Below are 17,558 nucleotides of genomic sequence, written 5' to 3'. Positions count from 1 at the left end.
GCCATATTAATCCATCAAGTTGTTTACACAATTAGTAATTCCGTATTATTCACCAGCAATCAATTGTCAGAAATCACTCTACCGGTGTTGTACACAACAGGTATAATATTCTACTTGATCATCACGCTACGTATGTACAGTAATTACAGGTTGCACGTATGTAATAACAGTCCATGTATGGTTACCGTGTACATACACCTACCCATGTGCGTTGAAATCCCCTGCAGAGGACTCATTAGATGGCTGTAATAAAACCCGATGCTTTATTGTAGTCGTCTATTTGTTGCCGCGGACAAGTGTGCGCGAGTGATATTAAGACGCACACAACTGTGGCCATTCCTCGTTTGCGGGAAGACTTGAACCGCGGTATAAAACAAGTCGTTCATCAGATTCAACAATCACACGCCTCAGCGCATTTGCCAAGTTAGTGTTCCTCAAATATTACAAAAATTTAAAAGAACTCTGAAATTAAATTGAATTTAAAAAAACTTTATTGTGACAATATTTTATTCGTAAATTAGATGCACAGCGAGATTTACTGTATCCTTTAGTGAATTATTTTAGTGTCATTTCAACATTCAGACATTGAGTATTGAAGAATTGATCACGGTTTTTCACCGAGGCGAGCCTTACATTAATTGCACGGTTGGTATAATATTCAATTTCAATATCGAAACTATCGTGGCAAGTATAATTATTTAATGAAAAACGAACGCGATCAGCGATTATACAGTAATCTGCAGTATACAGAGTGTTTCATTTTGAAACTAAACAATATACGAAATATTGTTTACTACAAAATATTCATGGTTTAAAGGGGGGGGGGGGGGGGGGGGGAATACGAGAGTGTCAGACTTTTCGTTAGTGGAACACCCTGGGTCAAGTGAAGGTCAACTTGGTTTTTTTTAAATATCATTGCCCTGAGAAGTATCAACGATAAGAACAAGATACCGTTAAATAAGTACACACGAACGATTTGAACTAAAGTTGGGAAATAAAAAAAAAAAAATTGCGCTATTTTTTGGTAACAAGTACAACTTTATAAACTTCACGTAGAGAACTATTCTTATAGTTTCCGGTATTAGAATACTCGAGTCCTCAAGTATTTCCACTGACCCATCGACACTGCTGGGTAAAATGCTTCAATTAAGCTACTTAAAATAAGAAATTGATAATGCTTTTCAAAACATAATTTAAATGGGTAAATGTGAATGATTACTTTAACAACATTTAAAATGTTAAATGCAAAATGCCATTTATATTTTAAATGAAACCATTTCAAATATTACCCAACAGTGTCAGACGAGTTTAGTTGGTTAATTCGTAGTACTTTATCACCCAGAATTTGATACCCTTTCAGATGCCTGTACAAAAAATATACTTTTCCAGCTAGGGGAAAAAAAAAACAACATTTTTTCGTATATTGTTTAGTTTCGGAGTAATCTGGGACGATCAAAATGAAATACTCTGCAGTTGTTCAGTTATCCTAAGGATAAATAGTCAGGACGTGATACATCATCGCATATCCGGGATTCCGATGACGATCACTCGTCGTCAGGTGTTACTAACTACTGTAATCCGCATAGTGTGCATGCAATAGAATAATTTGGTCTGAACATGAAATACGTTTTTATACGGTCAGAAATATAGGGAGGAAAACAATTATCTCTATTAATGTAAGCGGACATAAAAGAAGAGTTAAACGTTTCTTCTAAAAAATAGTTTATCGACCGGCGTGACTGCATAAAGTTGGAAGAAATAGTACAAAACTCATCAGGATACAGTTACGTACTTAAATATCGCTAATATGTATGAGTGCCAATTTAAGTACGTACAGCGTTACCGAAGACTACCATCAGCCTCGGGTTATTCTCATCTGGCATGTTTTTTTTGTCAGTCTATAGATATTAATGATACAATATTCCCAACGGATTTGCATTTTGGCCTTCACCTTGCGAAGATATACATATATGTATACTTGACGTTATACGTATAGAGAGGGCAATTATCTCAATGTATTACATTTACCGCGGTATTATACAGCAATGGTAATCAGCTTTCGGGTAGTGTTCATCTTTTGCCGAGCTATAATAAGTAGGAAATAAATTGAAAAAAAAAAACATAAAAATTATAACCGGACCGACTATCGTAACATAAGAATCTTGAATTGCAAAATATTAATTTGAATATTTAGCATTTACCGCCGGATGCAAAACTGACTTCATCAATTACTATCCATGTAAAATAACGCAGCATTGTTCTTCGAGATTTATTATACGCCATAAATGTATTGTGTAAATAAGACAGATGCGAGAATGGGAATTAAATTATTCAGAAATCATTCACGAACTAACGTGACGCGGACCATTTCGTCGTGCCAAGCTGTTTCGTTGAAATATTTTTGTTTTCGCTGTTTGTTTGCCGAACAGTTGAGAGATCCGATAACTCAGAGATCAGCGATTAACCGGAAAATTTTTACTATAACCAGCTCTCATTTTACAATAGCGTGTTATTAATATGTTTATTTTTTTTCTTATGTTTTTGTGAGTATCGATAATTACCTTTCCGAGAAAACACAAATAAAGTTAACAAGCCGGAATTTCTATTTTCAAAAGGATTAATCAGCTGTGATGATATATTTAATTCATTAACATTTGTTTCCCATACCAGGGACTTGTAGATTTCTAAAAGTTGAAAAAATAATCGCTTCAGACGCACTTTATCGGCATTACGTTCTTGGAAACATAATCCGTAATCTATACTCAACGGTAAGTATGAACTTGTGAATATCATCTGGGTCATTATAAACAATAATATTATTTGTAAGTCGAGTTCTGCGAATTGTGAATCCCATTAATTATAACGTTGGTCAAATATATGTAAATATTTATATCATGTAGTGATAAATACTATACACATATTTAAATCGTAACATTAGCTGTGGTGGACTGTAATTATTATCTGTTTTTGGAACGTTTGAAATATACTGATACGACGTAATGAATAATTCATGTATATCGCGTTATAGTTATACGTTTACCAATGTATCATGTGGATATACCGTGTACATCACAAAGTGCGCAATTACGTTCGTAAAAAAGGCGTATTTTTCTTTTGTTCACACAATTTTCTTACGACGATCGGTAATGACCATGTTTCAGTAACATTGCACGTGGACTAGTACTCTACACTATGACTCAACCTTTGGCCTTTATTGTGCTCATCGTGGCCGTAGGAATCTGCGAAATCAGTTACGCCAGGGTCATGGACAGGCCACGGTGGATACAGTGCCAAAGTAACTCGGAGTGTACGCCCGGATATTGTTGTACAATCGGTAAGACGCAGACTGTACTTTTAAGCATCTCAATTATCGTTCAGTCCCAACACTTCGAAACTCTTAGGAGATTTGTCCGAATCAACTGAAGGACGCACCATTATTTCTATTCCACGTGAAACGATGCAACAGTCGGAATTTGTAATTTTGTTACAAATATACACGTATTTTTATGTTGAAAACGTCGCGAAGCGTAAATCTAAAAATCTCATTTTAACGACTTTGCAATTCTTATCGCATGGCATAGTTACATGGAATGAAAAAATTTGCGAAGCTTCTGAATTGTGAAGATTTTCATTCGCGTCATGTAAAATACAAAGGGAACTATGCCGCAGTACGGAAGCTGGAATAATGTATTTTGTGACAAGGGACAAATGTTGGCGGTTGCGACGAGTCTGAAGTTTGCGCCTGAGCGAATCAAGGGCGACAATCACACGAGTTGCGATTGCCAACTTTCGGCCCGTGTCACACACGATAGTTTTTATAACAAGCGAATGAAAAGTCTCGGGACTTTGGGAGGCAGTTTTACTGAACGCGAGTGGTCAATTTCTTCTCCCTGGGGATAAAAGTGAAGCAATCGTGGACTGCGCATGCGCCATTCTATCTTTACAACACTGGAATGAAATTAGCCACTTTCGTCCTGTTAGACTGCTACGCAAAGCCCGACTTTTCATACACGTGTGATAAAATCGATTTTGTGAGTCGACGGTAAATCTCAGCAGGTAATTAATTATTCATGCCGGAATTTTGTTTCTTTTGCCGTGAAGAGTTTGGCACCAAAACGACATAATATAGCTATATAAGTAGGTATGCAATACGCATCGTAACATTGAATTTTCGCACGTGTGTTAATTAAGGAAAACAGAAATTCAGCATTCCGCAGTGCAAGCTGATGCACGACATCGGCGACGTTTGTCGACCGGATGGTTCGATAACTCTAAATACCACATTGATGTACCCGGATGGATCTCAGATTGAACTTACCGAAGTCCACGATATGTTTTGCCCCTGTGGATACGGGCTGAGTTGCGATCGTCGAGATGCCGTATGCCGCGATCCGAGTCAGGAAAGAGGATTCAATCACTTGCCGGGAGAAGCAATTACCGAGGACGATTAATTGCAATGCTAAATTTCGAACGAGAAATGCGTTAAAATAATTACCTAATCGCTGAACAAACAAATGATAATTGGCTGGTTAATAGATTATAAAAAGTGATTGAAAAACATCGATGTATTGCTTTGAAATACCGGTGACTGTATAGTATTATATTCATACGGATGTATGTGGAAATTCCGTAATGATCGAATCAATATAGCATTTGTATCAATTGCTGGTGAAGAAAATGTGCAACCCAGTAACTATAGCGGTAGGGCGACTGGAGCCCTTGTCCCAGGAGTAACGCATCATATTATGATCCAGGGGATAACATTCTAAGATGAGAAAAAAAATATATTAATTATTTAACGATTACCCTGTTCGAAGATTACATTAATTTGTATAATTGAAATAAAAACCAATTTATATTACCAGAAGCATACCGATAATTGGTATTCGATCATGTCTTTCCTGTCATTGTCATACGCGTTCAAACGTTTTTTCTTGTGTAGTGAAGTCGAGACGGGGCCTCTCAATTTGACCCTGGCGGTTTTCCAAATCGATCAAGACTTTGCATTAAAAAAAAAATCCGAACGGAGTGGCCTTACATTTTTGCGATTTTTGGAAAGAAAAATTTTATGCCACTGAATCGATCTGTACATCCCTTTTTCCAGTAATTGGACCCTTAGTAATCCAAAAAAGACGTCTATCAGAAATAGCTGAGGTAATACAACAAAATCCAAAACGGATTCTTTTCGCTATTCTTAGAAGCCAAATATTTTTATTTTAGAATGGATTCGTTGGCGTGTATTTAGGACTGAAAATTCCAGCCTGTCACGGCAGATATTTCCAGCAGTACATTTGTACTGTAAAGCTACAACAAACGTTTTCCAATACCGACGCTGATAAATTGATAAACGGATTGTAAAAGACTCACCTTCCAGTAATAGTTACACAAAACGTGCTTACCGTTATATATAATACTTATACAAGGTTTCCGAATTTTCTTCGTCACACGTGGCGTATACAGTACTATCATATAAATGTGCACATGTGTTTTTATTTTTCACTTTCAATGTGATAACCTGAGAGTGGAGATCAACTTATGTGATGGGGCGGTGAACCAACACATGTTTCTTGATAACATTGCGCATCTATTTAGCGGTGGTCGAGTTGCTGGATCCTTGCTTCGTGTGTTCCTAGTGTGTAGAAATCATCATATACGCATAATGATCGTGAAGAGTAAAGTGGTACCACCGATTTTATGTTATCTCCTCGCAATGAAACAGTTCAATATGGAAATCAGCGCAAGTCTGATGCCAATATCACGCCAACTAACATTTGCGTAGAACACACGGAATATTCGCTTATAGACGTGTACATACATGCGCAGACACTTGACAAGATAAAGTGGTCACTTTCGATCCAATCTTCCCAATAATTATTCAGTTCTCCATTTATTCAAGGTATCGAAATTTTAATGCGGATTTCGATCAATCAGCTGGCTTATACTCTGCAAATCACCGTTGCAATTAGCGAATCGGTTCATGTTCGACCAAGTTCAGAGACCCAAATTGCTGTCATACTTTATTAGAAGCAGAGAACACTTGTTAAATATTTTTACGCATATGCAGTTAATAGCAAAAGAATACAGGATTCAGTAATTTTTATATCGTTTACTACCACGTTGGTTGAAGAATATTAACCACATTTTAAACGGAAAATACTGTAAGTTCGGCTATCAATTTATATAATGAAAAGACAGAAACAAAATATTTAAGGAGTTGTACCTTGTTAGGATTTTCCAAAATTGATTTGTTTTATTTCGTTTTCAATAAATAAATACATTCAAGTATATGCACAGAAAATTTCACATCGACGTTACGCGCACATTTGCAAAGATACCCCGGAGCGTTTGAAAATGCTTGTGACACTGAACGCTTTTTTCTTAAAACTCTTTGTTCAAAGTCGGAGTGAGCAAGATTTCTCGGAAACGGCTGATCCGATCAGTCTCAAATTTTTACACAACCTTTATGAAGATATTTTTCAGTCCTTGATCGAAGGTTTTTTCTCGTCGATTAATATTTTCCATTTTACAGACAAATTAAGGGGACATTTTTTATGGAAAATCGATTTTTGTTTGAAAAGCTGCTGTTTTTCTAAAAATTAATGTTTTGCTCGTTCCTTCGATCGAAGACTGGACAATACCTTATATTATGCTCACCGCAAGACGCCTGTTTTTTTTTTAGAGATGCTCCCGGAGATCGGCTATAGCAGCTTTAAAAATCATTATTTTTACAATTAAAAAATATCAGGACGAAGTTCAATGTTACCCCAATGTGTATATAAATTTTTACATTATCAAATTAAAATGTCACTCCATGAGAAATCTTTGTAAAATCGCCTTTTTTCGGCCTTCTGATTGGGTATAACTGGGTAAATATGATTTGACGGTCATGCTCGTTATTTCCACAAAATTACGTACTATTTCATTAAATCTTATCTAAAAATATGATATATCTATAAAAATGACTCTCAGAGATATGAAAATTGCTCTGAACTCGTCAGATTCGCTCACCGCGGTTATTCTCATAGAAATGAATTATCGTTAGTACAGATCACTGCAAGTATGAGTTACCAATCCCAGATATGTGAAGTCAAAAAATTAAAATATATACCAGTGGCACATATGTACATATCTCATTATATGGATAAAATAATGGATTTGTCAATCCTTTTTTCTATTTGAAAATCTGTCACATTGCACAAAATAGGATTGGTGAACAATCGTTTTATAATAAAATTATTTCATAGTTCAGTCCATTCGAACTAATGCCCTATTGTTTAATAAAATTTGTCTCGAATGCCCGTATCCGGTGCATCGTATCCATTATACCAAATACAGTTATAATTTACGTCTCCTTCAAATTTTCTTTGGTACATCAATAAATGGCTTTACCAAAGGATACGAAGCTTGGGTTGAATGAAACATCACTGGGTCATTAATTCTACAAACGGTATTTAGACGTGATTCCGAGGATAGAGATGATCTATTTTCCGTGTCGTTGATCCTTGTACGCCCAGCTCCGCCTTTAGCCATTGAAACTACATGTACCGAAAGTTTACATCTAGTCGAACCTGAATTCGTAAGGACATCCTAAAAATTGAAAAGAAACACTTGTGGTTATTCATGGTAAATTATTTATTATAACGTAAATTTATTTTCAAATAAGACGACACCGCAATATGTTAAATAAAACGTCGAAATACTCGTGCACACCTTATAAAATTTGATAACCATTTCTTTCGTTACAGTTCTCATGTAGGATACTTCCATGTTAGCCCTGTCGAAATTGTATCGTTGCTCCCATATTTCAGACCAGAACAAACTCGTCAGAGTGCCCAGCATTGTCGGTTTCTCCAATTTTTTCCTCACTAAGGCGTCTTTGTGACTTGAGAATTCTTCTTCCGGCATATCAACTAACTGGTTCTGAAAGTGAGAGTAATCGAAAGTACGAAGGAATTCAAATTCTGCAAATGCATTGGAAGTATACACCCAAAAATTCGAGTTTAACGATAGTTCAAAAGAAGCTTGAAAATACAAGCAAATCGCGTTTAACGCGATCCAGGAAACTTACCAACATCGCTTCCAAAAATGCTTCTATTCTTTGATCAACATACTGAGGATGTTTGTCACTTTGCACAGTAAATTTCAGACCTTGCGCACCATTTATTCGTCGTACACTGATGTAAACGATGTAGCCAAGCTGTTCTTTGGTTCTAATGGTATCAAAGTAGGGTTCAAATATTATTTGATTCAGGAGCTCCGAGAGTACGTTCGACTCTATCGTCTCAACACCACATTGGTAGTACACTTGGACGCAGGAACTTTTGTGCAATCTATTACCGACATCGTAAAGAAAGTTACAACCTGAAACATTGTAAATGAAAGTCAAAGTATAGTAGAGAAACAATTTTAACAACAAATAGAGAAAGTCTAACTAATTGATGTTGCACTTACCATCATCTAATTTCACATGTCGACATCGAATTAATTGTCGTGGTAGTAGCGGTGAGAATTGTGGCAACGCGTTGATCAATTTAAATTCAAATATTTTGACCATATCTAACGCTTCCGACTTGGTCACGTTTCCATGTATTAAACATTCAATGTGCACCTTACTTAGCATCTGTTTTATATAATGTTGTAAGTTTTCCGCTGTCAATACTGAAAGCATGGAAATTTTGGCGATCAATACTCAAATTTGGACGCAAGTCTGTAGGATTCAGCCCTTTACGCAGCTGGGTATAATATGAAACTCGCGTGTTACTTACGTGAAGTTGATTTCAGCAAATCATCTACGGTCCATTTAGTCTCTGACAGCAAAACCCCCATGTGGTAGTCAGCACGATAGTAAGGCGGGTCAGCTTTCATATTTTTCAGACTCCTAATATACTGAAACCAACACGGTGAGGAATAAATCCATTGAGCATCACAGTATGTAAGTAATACCCACATCACATGATGGTACAAGAGAAATCGTCGTTCTCGCGACATCTTATACTTACACTTTCTTTAAAGGTTTGGAATAGACGCGGATTTACTTTAAAATTGGCCATCTCATCAATGATTTTCTCCAGCAAAATTCGCTGTTTGTCGTTATAGCCCTCGATTGTTAACTAAAGAAAGCATATAATCATTGCATTGCGTAAAATGGCGATATACCTCGTGATATACCTATGTACGTGTATATTCACCTAAAGTTATTGTCTATGATGATCAAAAGAATATAAGGAACATATTTAACGTCAACTGTAGATACTCACGGTCATTCCGTAATCGTTATGACTAAGAGACCAACAGAGTCCTGCAAGACGGGCAGCATAAGTATATTCGTTCAATGAATCGTAGAACAGGTCCACGAATATGTATCCCAGATTGCAATTAACTGGATCGATGCTTGTGAAAGAACTGAAAATATATATCATGCTCCTAACTGATGTTAAAGTTTTATTTAGTGGAATTTTTAGATCTTTGAATGACAATTCTAATGTTAGATTGAAGTCATGATAAAAATCAGATCAACAGATCAAATGCGAATTAATCACATTGGTCAGAATTTTTCAATCCATTCACATATGGGGTAAATAGTTACAAATGCATTGTCTAAATTCTGCAACTTAATGCGGACAATCACATCAAGACTTTGTATAAAATCAAATAAATTGCTCACCTAACAAAATTGAATCTAAGATTAGCTTTAGGCAAGAGAAATTCATCATCTTGCTTGAACCAAACTCGCATGAGCGCTGTGTCTTCAATAATTACTGGGAATTTGTTCGCCTGTAAGGCCAATTGTAATATTTCATCAGATCGTCGAAAGATTTCGCTGATAAAAGTAAATTATTAACTAATCGAAGAAGCTTGGTACTTACGTCAGGCTCTCGTGGCTTCAGCTCAAAATTTGTTGGTATGAATTCGTTTTCAGCCGGAAGTCGTAGGATCCCGCTTAGACCTGCATCCATCCAGTCCACAACAATTTCATGTGGTATTTTTTCTATCATATACTTGGTTTCATACCAGGGTTCCGTATCATTAGTCATATTCTTACACCACCGAGCTACGACAGAGATTCTAACGTATACTGGATTCAGATATTCCAGTAGATCCTTAATCAAGTCCGGATTCCATTCGTTGGACAACCGAGGTCCTGTCAAGACTTCCCGCGCGGGGTATTTTCGCATACAACGTGCAGTTGAGTTGACCAAATCACAAGGTGACGATTTCTCTTCGAAACGGAAATTTATATTCCGCATTCTTTTGCATTCCTACAATAAACGTATACAAGAGGCACAATAAGGGATCAGATTGCTTTATAGCCAGACAATCAAACGAACATACTGATAAGAAAGCAAGTTGATAAAAACGTGGTAAGAATAGAAGCCCCGTATAATTGATTATTGAGCACTCACTTCAAAAATCCACGGAATAGGACCTTCTTCTTTCATCAAATTAATGTATTGAAACGTCAACCAGACAATATCACTGACTTTTTTTAGTCCATTTTCCGTTAGGTCAAGATTGATGTTAAAAAACTTGAAACCTCTAGCTCCTCTTCCATATTCAGCTTGTAAGGAATTACTCCAATTATAGGTTTTCAACGCAGACAACAGAGAACCTTTACCTTCATGTCCAAGAAGATGCGAGATATAATGCACCGACTAGCAATGAGAATAAAAACAGTTCAGACGACATTATCTAATTTATTATTTTATAGATAATATCATTGCGAAAGGTTGACCTGAACTTTAAAATTAACTACAATGGCGGAAGCTTATCGATTTGTTTGTATCTGGGGTAGTCCAGACGATAGTACATGTTATCTAAAAATGAATTGAAGAAAAGTTGCGGCCAAATGTTACAATCCAATAACATGTACATTGATGTGCAAAAACAAACGTAGCTCCCTAACGACCACCGGGCCCATTCGGCGTCACGTATAAAAAAGTTTTCTTTTTAGTCAGTGAAAATCCAGAAATAAATTCAAATTTTTCGGAAACTGACAGGGTGGCCACTCAATTCCGCTAACGGAATTCCCTGACATTTCCCGGTTTTCCCTGATTAAAATCATTATTTTTCCCTAACATTTTGATGGACAATTTGTGCAGAAACCACTAAAAACCATAGTAACCTAGGTAAAGTATGGCTCAATATATTAAAGTTATAAAAGTTTTTAAAAATTGTTCATTCCGTTCATTATGATTTTTGAAAGTTGACAAAAACTGAAAGTTTCCATTTGCTTGGTCTTGTTAAGTATATATTTAAGAAGGAGCTCCAAGAAGCGAAATATTTTTAGAGCTATTATTTGAAGATTTATGCTGTTTGCAATGAAAATCGAGGTTCGAAGAATTATGACTAATTAACGAATGTGTAACTTTTTGAAGTATAAATTTTAAAATTTTTTCCCAACGGGACATTTTTCTTTCAAGCGATAAGAATACACCACAATTTATCCAAATTTTGAAATTGACATTCAATACAGCAAAACAATTATTTTATGCGGTGTACTGTCTAGACGCGGCGCGTCTATGCCGTAACAGTTGCGCAGAGCCCTATGTTCAGCGTTAAATTAAAATTACTAATACCGAAGACAGAATTCCGGGTGCTTGTAATTTTTTATTGGATATTTCCTCCTCTTTAAGAATGTTTTTAAAATTTTCGCTAGCGCTTTTACTTTTTGAGTTATTGCCAAAAATCTGAGGCTTCGTTTTTTCTAGACTACTAGGCGTCGGTGAACTTGCGTCTCCACACGCAGTGACGGCCGTAGATGAATCAAACCGATGTCTGGTCGTACTATTGAATTCATGTGACAATCAGCAACTAAGCTTATAATCGTCAATAAGAAAAGAAGAAAAATTGTGACGATGCGGTGATAGCATCTCAATTTTATGGACAAAGCTTTTGAAATCCGTGAGTTCCATAAAAATTCCCTGACATTTCCCGGTTTTCCAGACGGGTGGCCACCCTGAAACTTGCTTTGCGAGAAAAAACGATTTTCATACATTTTTCGTTTAATACAATGGTTTACGATTTCCAGAACATTCTGAACATATTATTTTCGACCAATATATACAAAAACACATTGTTTTCCCGTTTACAACTTTGCCCTAAGTGGACAGTTTTCGAGTAGTGGAAAATGATATCTAAAATATCCACTCTTAAACGGCAGGTGAAAATAATTTGAATATGCACCTTTGGTGGAGTAGAAGTAAAAAATAAATCGGTGACCAATTGTTCACGTTAATTCGGACTAACCTATATATTATATACACACAAATCGCCTAATCAACTAAACTCACTGTAGAGCTGAAATATTCTCCCATGTCAGGTAACGGGAACATTATGCTGAGATATCTGACATCCTTTATGGGTACGGCGTACACTCTTGTTTGAAGATCAGAGAATGGATGGACGATCCAGGATGTTGAATAAACATCCAAATTTTGCAGATTAGTAAAAATTGTAGTAACTAGAGCTTCCAATTCATCGAGATTTTCTAAAAAAATGCCCATTCGTTAGAACAAGCCTAATTAATTGTACATTAAATTCTAAATTCTGCAGTAAAAATATTACTATTCTCTGACCTTTTCCAATTACGCTGAGCGTCATGATGCTGGCTGAATACCACGTTTCGTGAAATTTCAACAGTTCGTCTCTGATGTTGATATCAAGCTGCCTCGGGATTGTGCCCAACGTCTCCTTATTTCCCGTTCCAAATTTCGAGTACGGGTGCATAGGATTTGCCAATGATTTATGTAACTGCCTAATTCGCCATTTATCGTCCATTAGGTTTGATTCATGCTCAAGATCAATAACATTCAATTCCCTCTCGATGGCTGACTCGGTGAACAATGGGTTCACAAAAATCTGAGAAAACCGGTCCAAGGCCCCGGGTAAATTTTCGGGGTTTACATCAAAGTAGTAATTGGTGAAATCGTCGCCGGTAGATGCGTTACATGTTCCACCATGGTCGTAGATGTATTTCGTATAACCATTCTCCGCTGGATATGCCTCTGTTCCAAGAAAAAGCATGTGCTCGCAAAAGTGTGCCAGACCTGGTAATTGTATGGGGTCATTCATACTTCCTGAAATGAGTACAAAGTTGCTGCGATGAGGTGAGTGAATTAATTGGAAATGAAAAAATTTTCACGGGTTATACGAGTATAACTTACCGACTTCAACGCTGAGAGATGCAGCGCTTTTGTCAGTCGTTGAATCGCTTATCAGTAGTACCCTCATATCATTCGGTAATATCAGACCTCTGTAAAGTCTTTTGTCGTTCGGAGATTTGATTATATCATTAAAGCGTATTCGATCGTTTATCCCGAGCAACCTTTGTCTTGAAACGCATTCAATTATAACCAATAATTAATGAATGAGTACTTGGTGAAAAATACCGTGTTTGTAAAATTAAAAAAAAAATACAAGTATTCACTAACTGGGAGTAAATAGTCGCTTTTCTCTGACTGGTATTGATACTTTGACATAGTTCCTCCATAATTGCAATCCGATCAGAAGTGGACAATATGAAAATATCTGGGATAGGTGTGGTGAAGTAACAGGAAATCTGGAAGAACACGAAACCTGTTGTGTACACGGAAATTAAGCTCATCATGTATGCTTAAAGTGCGAGGAGAACACGTTAATCTACGCCGAATTTGTGAAACTACCGAAGATCATATCAGCACCTCACTTAGTTAGAGAATTGAAGTAATATTTGATGGATAGTAACCATCTGCGTATAAGGTTTGACGTGGTAGAGAAATATCCAGGGTACGCGTAATCACGTATTTAAAATACACCAAGTGTATTTCTCAGCAAAATAACCAAGTTTGGAGTCCTTACGATTACGATTACGTGACCGATGTTTTAAATAAAATTGTTCTGAGGAGGGCTCCCATCAGGGCTGAAACGTTAACACAATGAAAAGAAGTGTTTTGATGTCTCGACCTTCATATCCAAGAATAATATTATCCAACAATTCACCAAGGTCAAGGAAAAAATCGTCTTCATTATGTCTAACGTTGCTGCTCCGAAAATGATCGCGAGCATTGAAATCCCCAATAAGTAAAGTGACAAAAAAATTTAAACTCATAATCGGCTTTTCCATACCGAGAAATTTGATGAGGAGTTTGTAAGAAATCGAAAGGACAAATTGTTTTGGATCTACAAGACAATTTAAAAATGAACAATCATGTACATTTTCGGATATGTAATTCTGTTTAAAAAAAATCCATGGATATTTATATACGCAGCTGCAGTAGAAATGTCATAATAAAAGTTTTATCTGTAATTTTGTATGTAACTTATTTCACCAATATGATACACATGTATGAAATTTGAAAAAACAAATTTCTGCAATATTTCAGAAATATTTTAGTTCTTACGCAATGAATGGCGGAGACTCGGACATTGCTGTAACATTACGCAATATAAGCGCAATCATTGCCAATGTTGCAAAGTTATGTTGCTGCAAAGTCTCGATGCTGTATGGGATGATAATATCAACATTGCTGTGCTGCCACAGCCATGTCTCAATTAAACGTACGATATTGAAATTCTTTTCATAAGGCAGATTTTACCAACGTGTGAGAATTAAACTGTCCTTTTTTGTAGTACTATTTAAAATTTCATACGAGTAGCTTTCAGAGCAATAAATTAGTGACTTGACGATATTTTTCCGCTAGACACGAATGATTTTCAACATATTTTCTCCGAATAAATTTTAACGTAAAGCATGCAGGCCTTTTCCTATAAAAGCTACCTATTTCCCACACCATTTGGCTCATGTATACCAGAATTCATAAAATTTAATTCGAGCATAATTATGACATTCAAGTTCGCCCTGTGCTGCAACGTAACATGGCCAATGTACCGTGAGATATATCGAGCCCAAACATAGAAACAAGCCACCTCAACGCCTACACATAGGCAACCAGGTGTTACAATTTCGATCCTGAGACGGCAAATTGTAACTCCGATTGCCTCTCTGTAGGCGCCGAGGTAGCTTGTTTCCATGTTTAGGCCAGGCTGGCTAGGCAGACCGGCACTTTTATCCTGTTTACAAGGTTATCACCTTGATCGGTAGGTCAGAACGTCCCGCGAAAACATGAACCTAAAGTAATCTTATGTTATGATGATCACCTAACGTAGTGATATTAATCACAAAAGGTATGTAAGCACTCTAAAAACTATAAAAGTTTTTCTGAACTCTGTACACATAAACACACCCTACTTTCTACAGCAAATCTGTGGACAAAAAACTATTTTATTAGTAATTTCATTCTTATATCTGAGGAATGATTGTTAAAATTATGACATACAGTTAGACACTCGCACAAAAGATATATTTCCAGCAGCACAATCTGCAGTTACCAAAAATATACCAAAGTTGGTATATTTAACATGTTTGAAAATCCGGCACGCTTTTAAAGTTATATCGTGATCGTGTAAACTGTACACACACAATTCATGAATAAAAACAAGTAAATCCAAATGAACTTACTAGGAACAAACTATAGGCTTATACCACTACTTCGAAATGATTAAAGTGTTTTCAAATATCCGCGAGAAAACTCGGAAAGCAATAATCGTACAATTGTATCGCATGATGTTTCCTGTACAGAGTAATTTGACGACTGTCACTGCCAACCAACACCGAGTACACTCGACTGATATCCTGATTGTGAGACTAATCCTTAACCATTGTGAACATCATCCTTCTCCCAACATGTCGTCAAACTGAAAAAGAAAGAGTTAGTGTCATCACTTTCTTGACTTCCATGAATAATAATCGTACCTATAAATTTGACTGAATTTTTCTCTCCCGTGGAGGAAAAATAGCTGTTACACAGCCTGGTGTATGACACATCATTACGTTATTTCGAAACCTCATAAAAAGTAACACTGGACGTACCCGTGCACCCAAAAATATAAATTGGTTACGCACTTAATTATCGACATTCAAAATTTGGAAAAGATTTTCAAACTTTTTCGACTGAAAATCACTTCCTTCTCGGTGAATTTTTTCAAACGTCTGCCGTATTAGTTTTTTTTTTTTTACACTGTGAGCCAGGCTCGCAGCGTAAGAGTTTACTCCGAAAGACAAAAGGTATAGCTAATAATGTGCAGTTATATGCAATTGTATTATTAAAACGTTTTTTGTGTCCAAGGAAAGATTTTTCATGCAAATAACGGTTAATGCTATTATTTCCGACCAATTCCCGTTGCATCAACTCAATTTTCTGGTTAACTGTCTACCTAGTGTAACGAACTGTCCGGAATCATTTTTTCCTCATTTGAATCATGCTAGCTTCAAGCAATTGGAAGTTTCAAGCTTCCAATTGGTTTTTCAGGATATTTTTCTTTGCAAACTCTGGTTTAGTTTGTTCAGTCATGACATTTTGTTTAAGGGGTTAGGTGGGTTTCAAAAGCTCAAAATAGGTGCATTTTTATGAATTTTTTTTTATTTAATCAACAGAATATTTCATTCCATCAATTTAACACATAAAACATACATATTTTATGAGTAGTTTGTGAAATTTTCGTTGAAAAATACTGAAAATTAAGGCGTGGACACGTCGTCTGCTATGACCCCTCAACGACGGTTCGACGTTTGTCGACCGGATGGTTCGATAACTCTAAATACCACATTGATGTACCCGGATGGATCTCAGATTGAACTTACCGAAGTCCACGATATGTTTTGCCCCTGTGGATACGGGCTGAGTTGCGATCGTCGAGATGCCGTATGCCGCGATCCGAGTCAGGAAAGAGGATTCAATCACTTGCCGGGAGAAGCAATTACCGAGGACGATTAATTGCAATGCTAAATTTCGAACGAGAAATGCGTTAAAATAATTACCTAATCGCTGAACAAACAAATGATAATTGGCTGGTTAATAGATTATAAAAAGTGATTGAAAAACATCGATGTATTGCTTTGAAATACCGGTGACTGTATAGTATTATATTCATACGGATGTATGTGGGAATTCCGTAATGATCGAATCAATATAGCATTTGTATCAATTGCTGGTGAAGAAAATGTGCAACCCAGTAACTATAGCGGTAGGGCGACTGGAGCCCTTGTCTCAGGAGTAACGCATCATATTATGATCCAGGGGATAACATTCTAAGATGAGAAAAAAAAATATATCAATTATTTAACGATTACCCTGTACGAAGATTACATTAATTTGTATAATTGAAATAAAAACCAATTCATATTACCAGAAGCATACCGATAATTGGTATTCGATCATGTCTTTCCTGTCATTGTCATACGCGTTCAAACGTTTTTTCTTGTGTAGTGAAGTCGAGACGGGGCCTCTCAATTTGACCCTGGCGGTTTTCCAAATCGATCAAGACTTTGCATTAAAAAAAAAATCCGAACGGAGTGGCCTTACATTTTTGCGATTTTTGGAAAGAAAAATTTTATGCCACTGAATCGATCTGTACATCCCTTTTTCCAGTAATTGGACCCTTAGTCATCCAAAAAAGACGTCTATCAGAAATAGCTGAGGTAATACAACAAAATCCAAAACGGATTCTTTTCGCTATTCTTA

General features: G+C 36.4%; 2 protein-coding genes across 6 annotated transcripts; one reads left to right on the top strand and one right to left on the bottom strand.

Moving 5' to 3' along the window:
- Nucleotides 1-55: 55 nt before the first annotated feature.
- Nucleotides 56-17,228, top strand: LOC107224949 (astakine). 2 transcript variants are annotated; one of them, XM_046741238.1, is made up of 4 exons: nt 434-645; nt 3,162-3,334; nt 4,192-4,260; nt 16,621-17,228. In XM_046741238.1, the coding sequence occupies exons 2-4, from the start codon at nt 3,193-3,195 to the stop codon at nt 16,809-16,811; spliced, it is 402 nt and encodes a 133-aa protein (XP_046597194.1). In that variant the 5' UTR covers nt 434-645; nt 3,162-3,192; the 3' UTR covers nt 16,812-17,228. The 2 variants fall into 2 exon arrangements, with proteins under 2 accessions (XP_015520701.1, XP_046597194.1); XM_015665215.2 differs by lacking the exons at nt 434-645; nt 16,621-17,228 and adding an exon at nt 56-423 and having other exon boundaries at nt 4,192-4,867.
- Nucleotides 6,225-15,915, bottom strand: LOC107220283 (insulin-degrading enzyme-like). Of its 4 annotated transcripts, none has more exons than XM_046741222.1 (16): nt 15,497-15,915; nt 13,680-13,897; nt 13,431-13,558; nt 13,164-13,330; nt 12,576-13,076; nt 12,291-12,487; nt 10,404-10,652; nt 9,867-10,259; nt 9,665-9,774; nt 9,258-9,402; nt 9,000-9,110; nt 8,766-8,886; nt 8,452-8,658; nt 8,069-8,361; nt 7,711-7,920; nt 6,225-7,587 (listed from the first exon to the last, which is right to left on the bottom strand). In XM_046741222.1, the coding sequence occupies exons 3-16, from the start codon at nt 13,487-13,489 to the stop codon at nt 7,354-7,356; spliced, it is 2,997 nt and encodes a 998-aa protein (XP_046597178.1). In that variant the 5' UTR covers nt 13,490-13,558; nt 13,680-13,897; nt 15,497-15,915; the 3' UTR covers nt 6,225-7,353. The 4 variants fall into 4 exon arrangements, with proteins under 4 accessions (XP_046597178.1, XP_046597179.1, XP_046597176.1 ...); XM_046741223.1 differs by having other exon boundaries at nt 13,685-13,897; XM_046741220.1 differs by having other exon boundaries at nt 13,724-13,897.
- Nucleotides 17,229-17,558: the final 330 nt, after the last annotated feature.

This window comes from Neodiprion lecontei, chromosome 5 (genome assembly GCF_021901455.1).
Source record: "Neodiprion lecontei isolate iyNeoLeco1 chromosome 5, iyNeoLeco1.1, whole genome shotgun sequence".
Lineage (NCBI taxonomy): Eukaryota > Metazoa > Arthropoda > Insecta > Hymenoptera > Diprionidae > Neodiprion > Neodiprion lecontei.
Note: the sequence above shows the minus strand (reverse complement) of the source record. Positions and strands in the feature narration are given on the sequence as shown.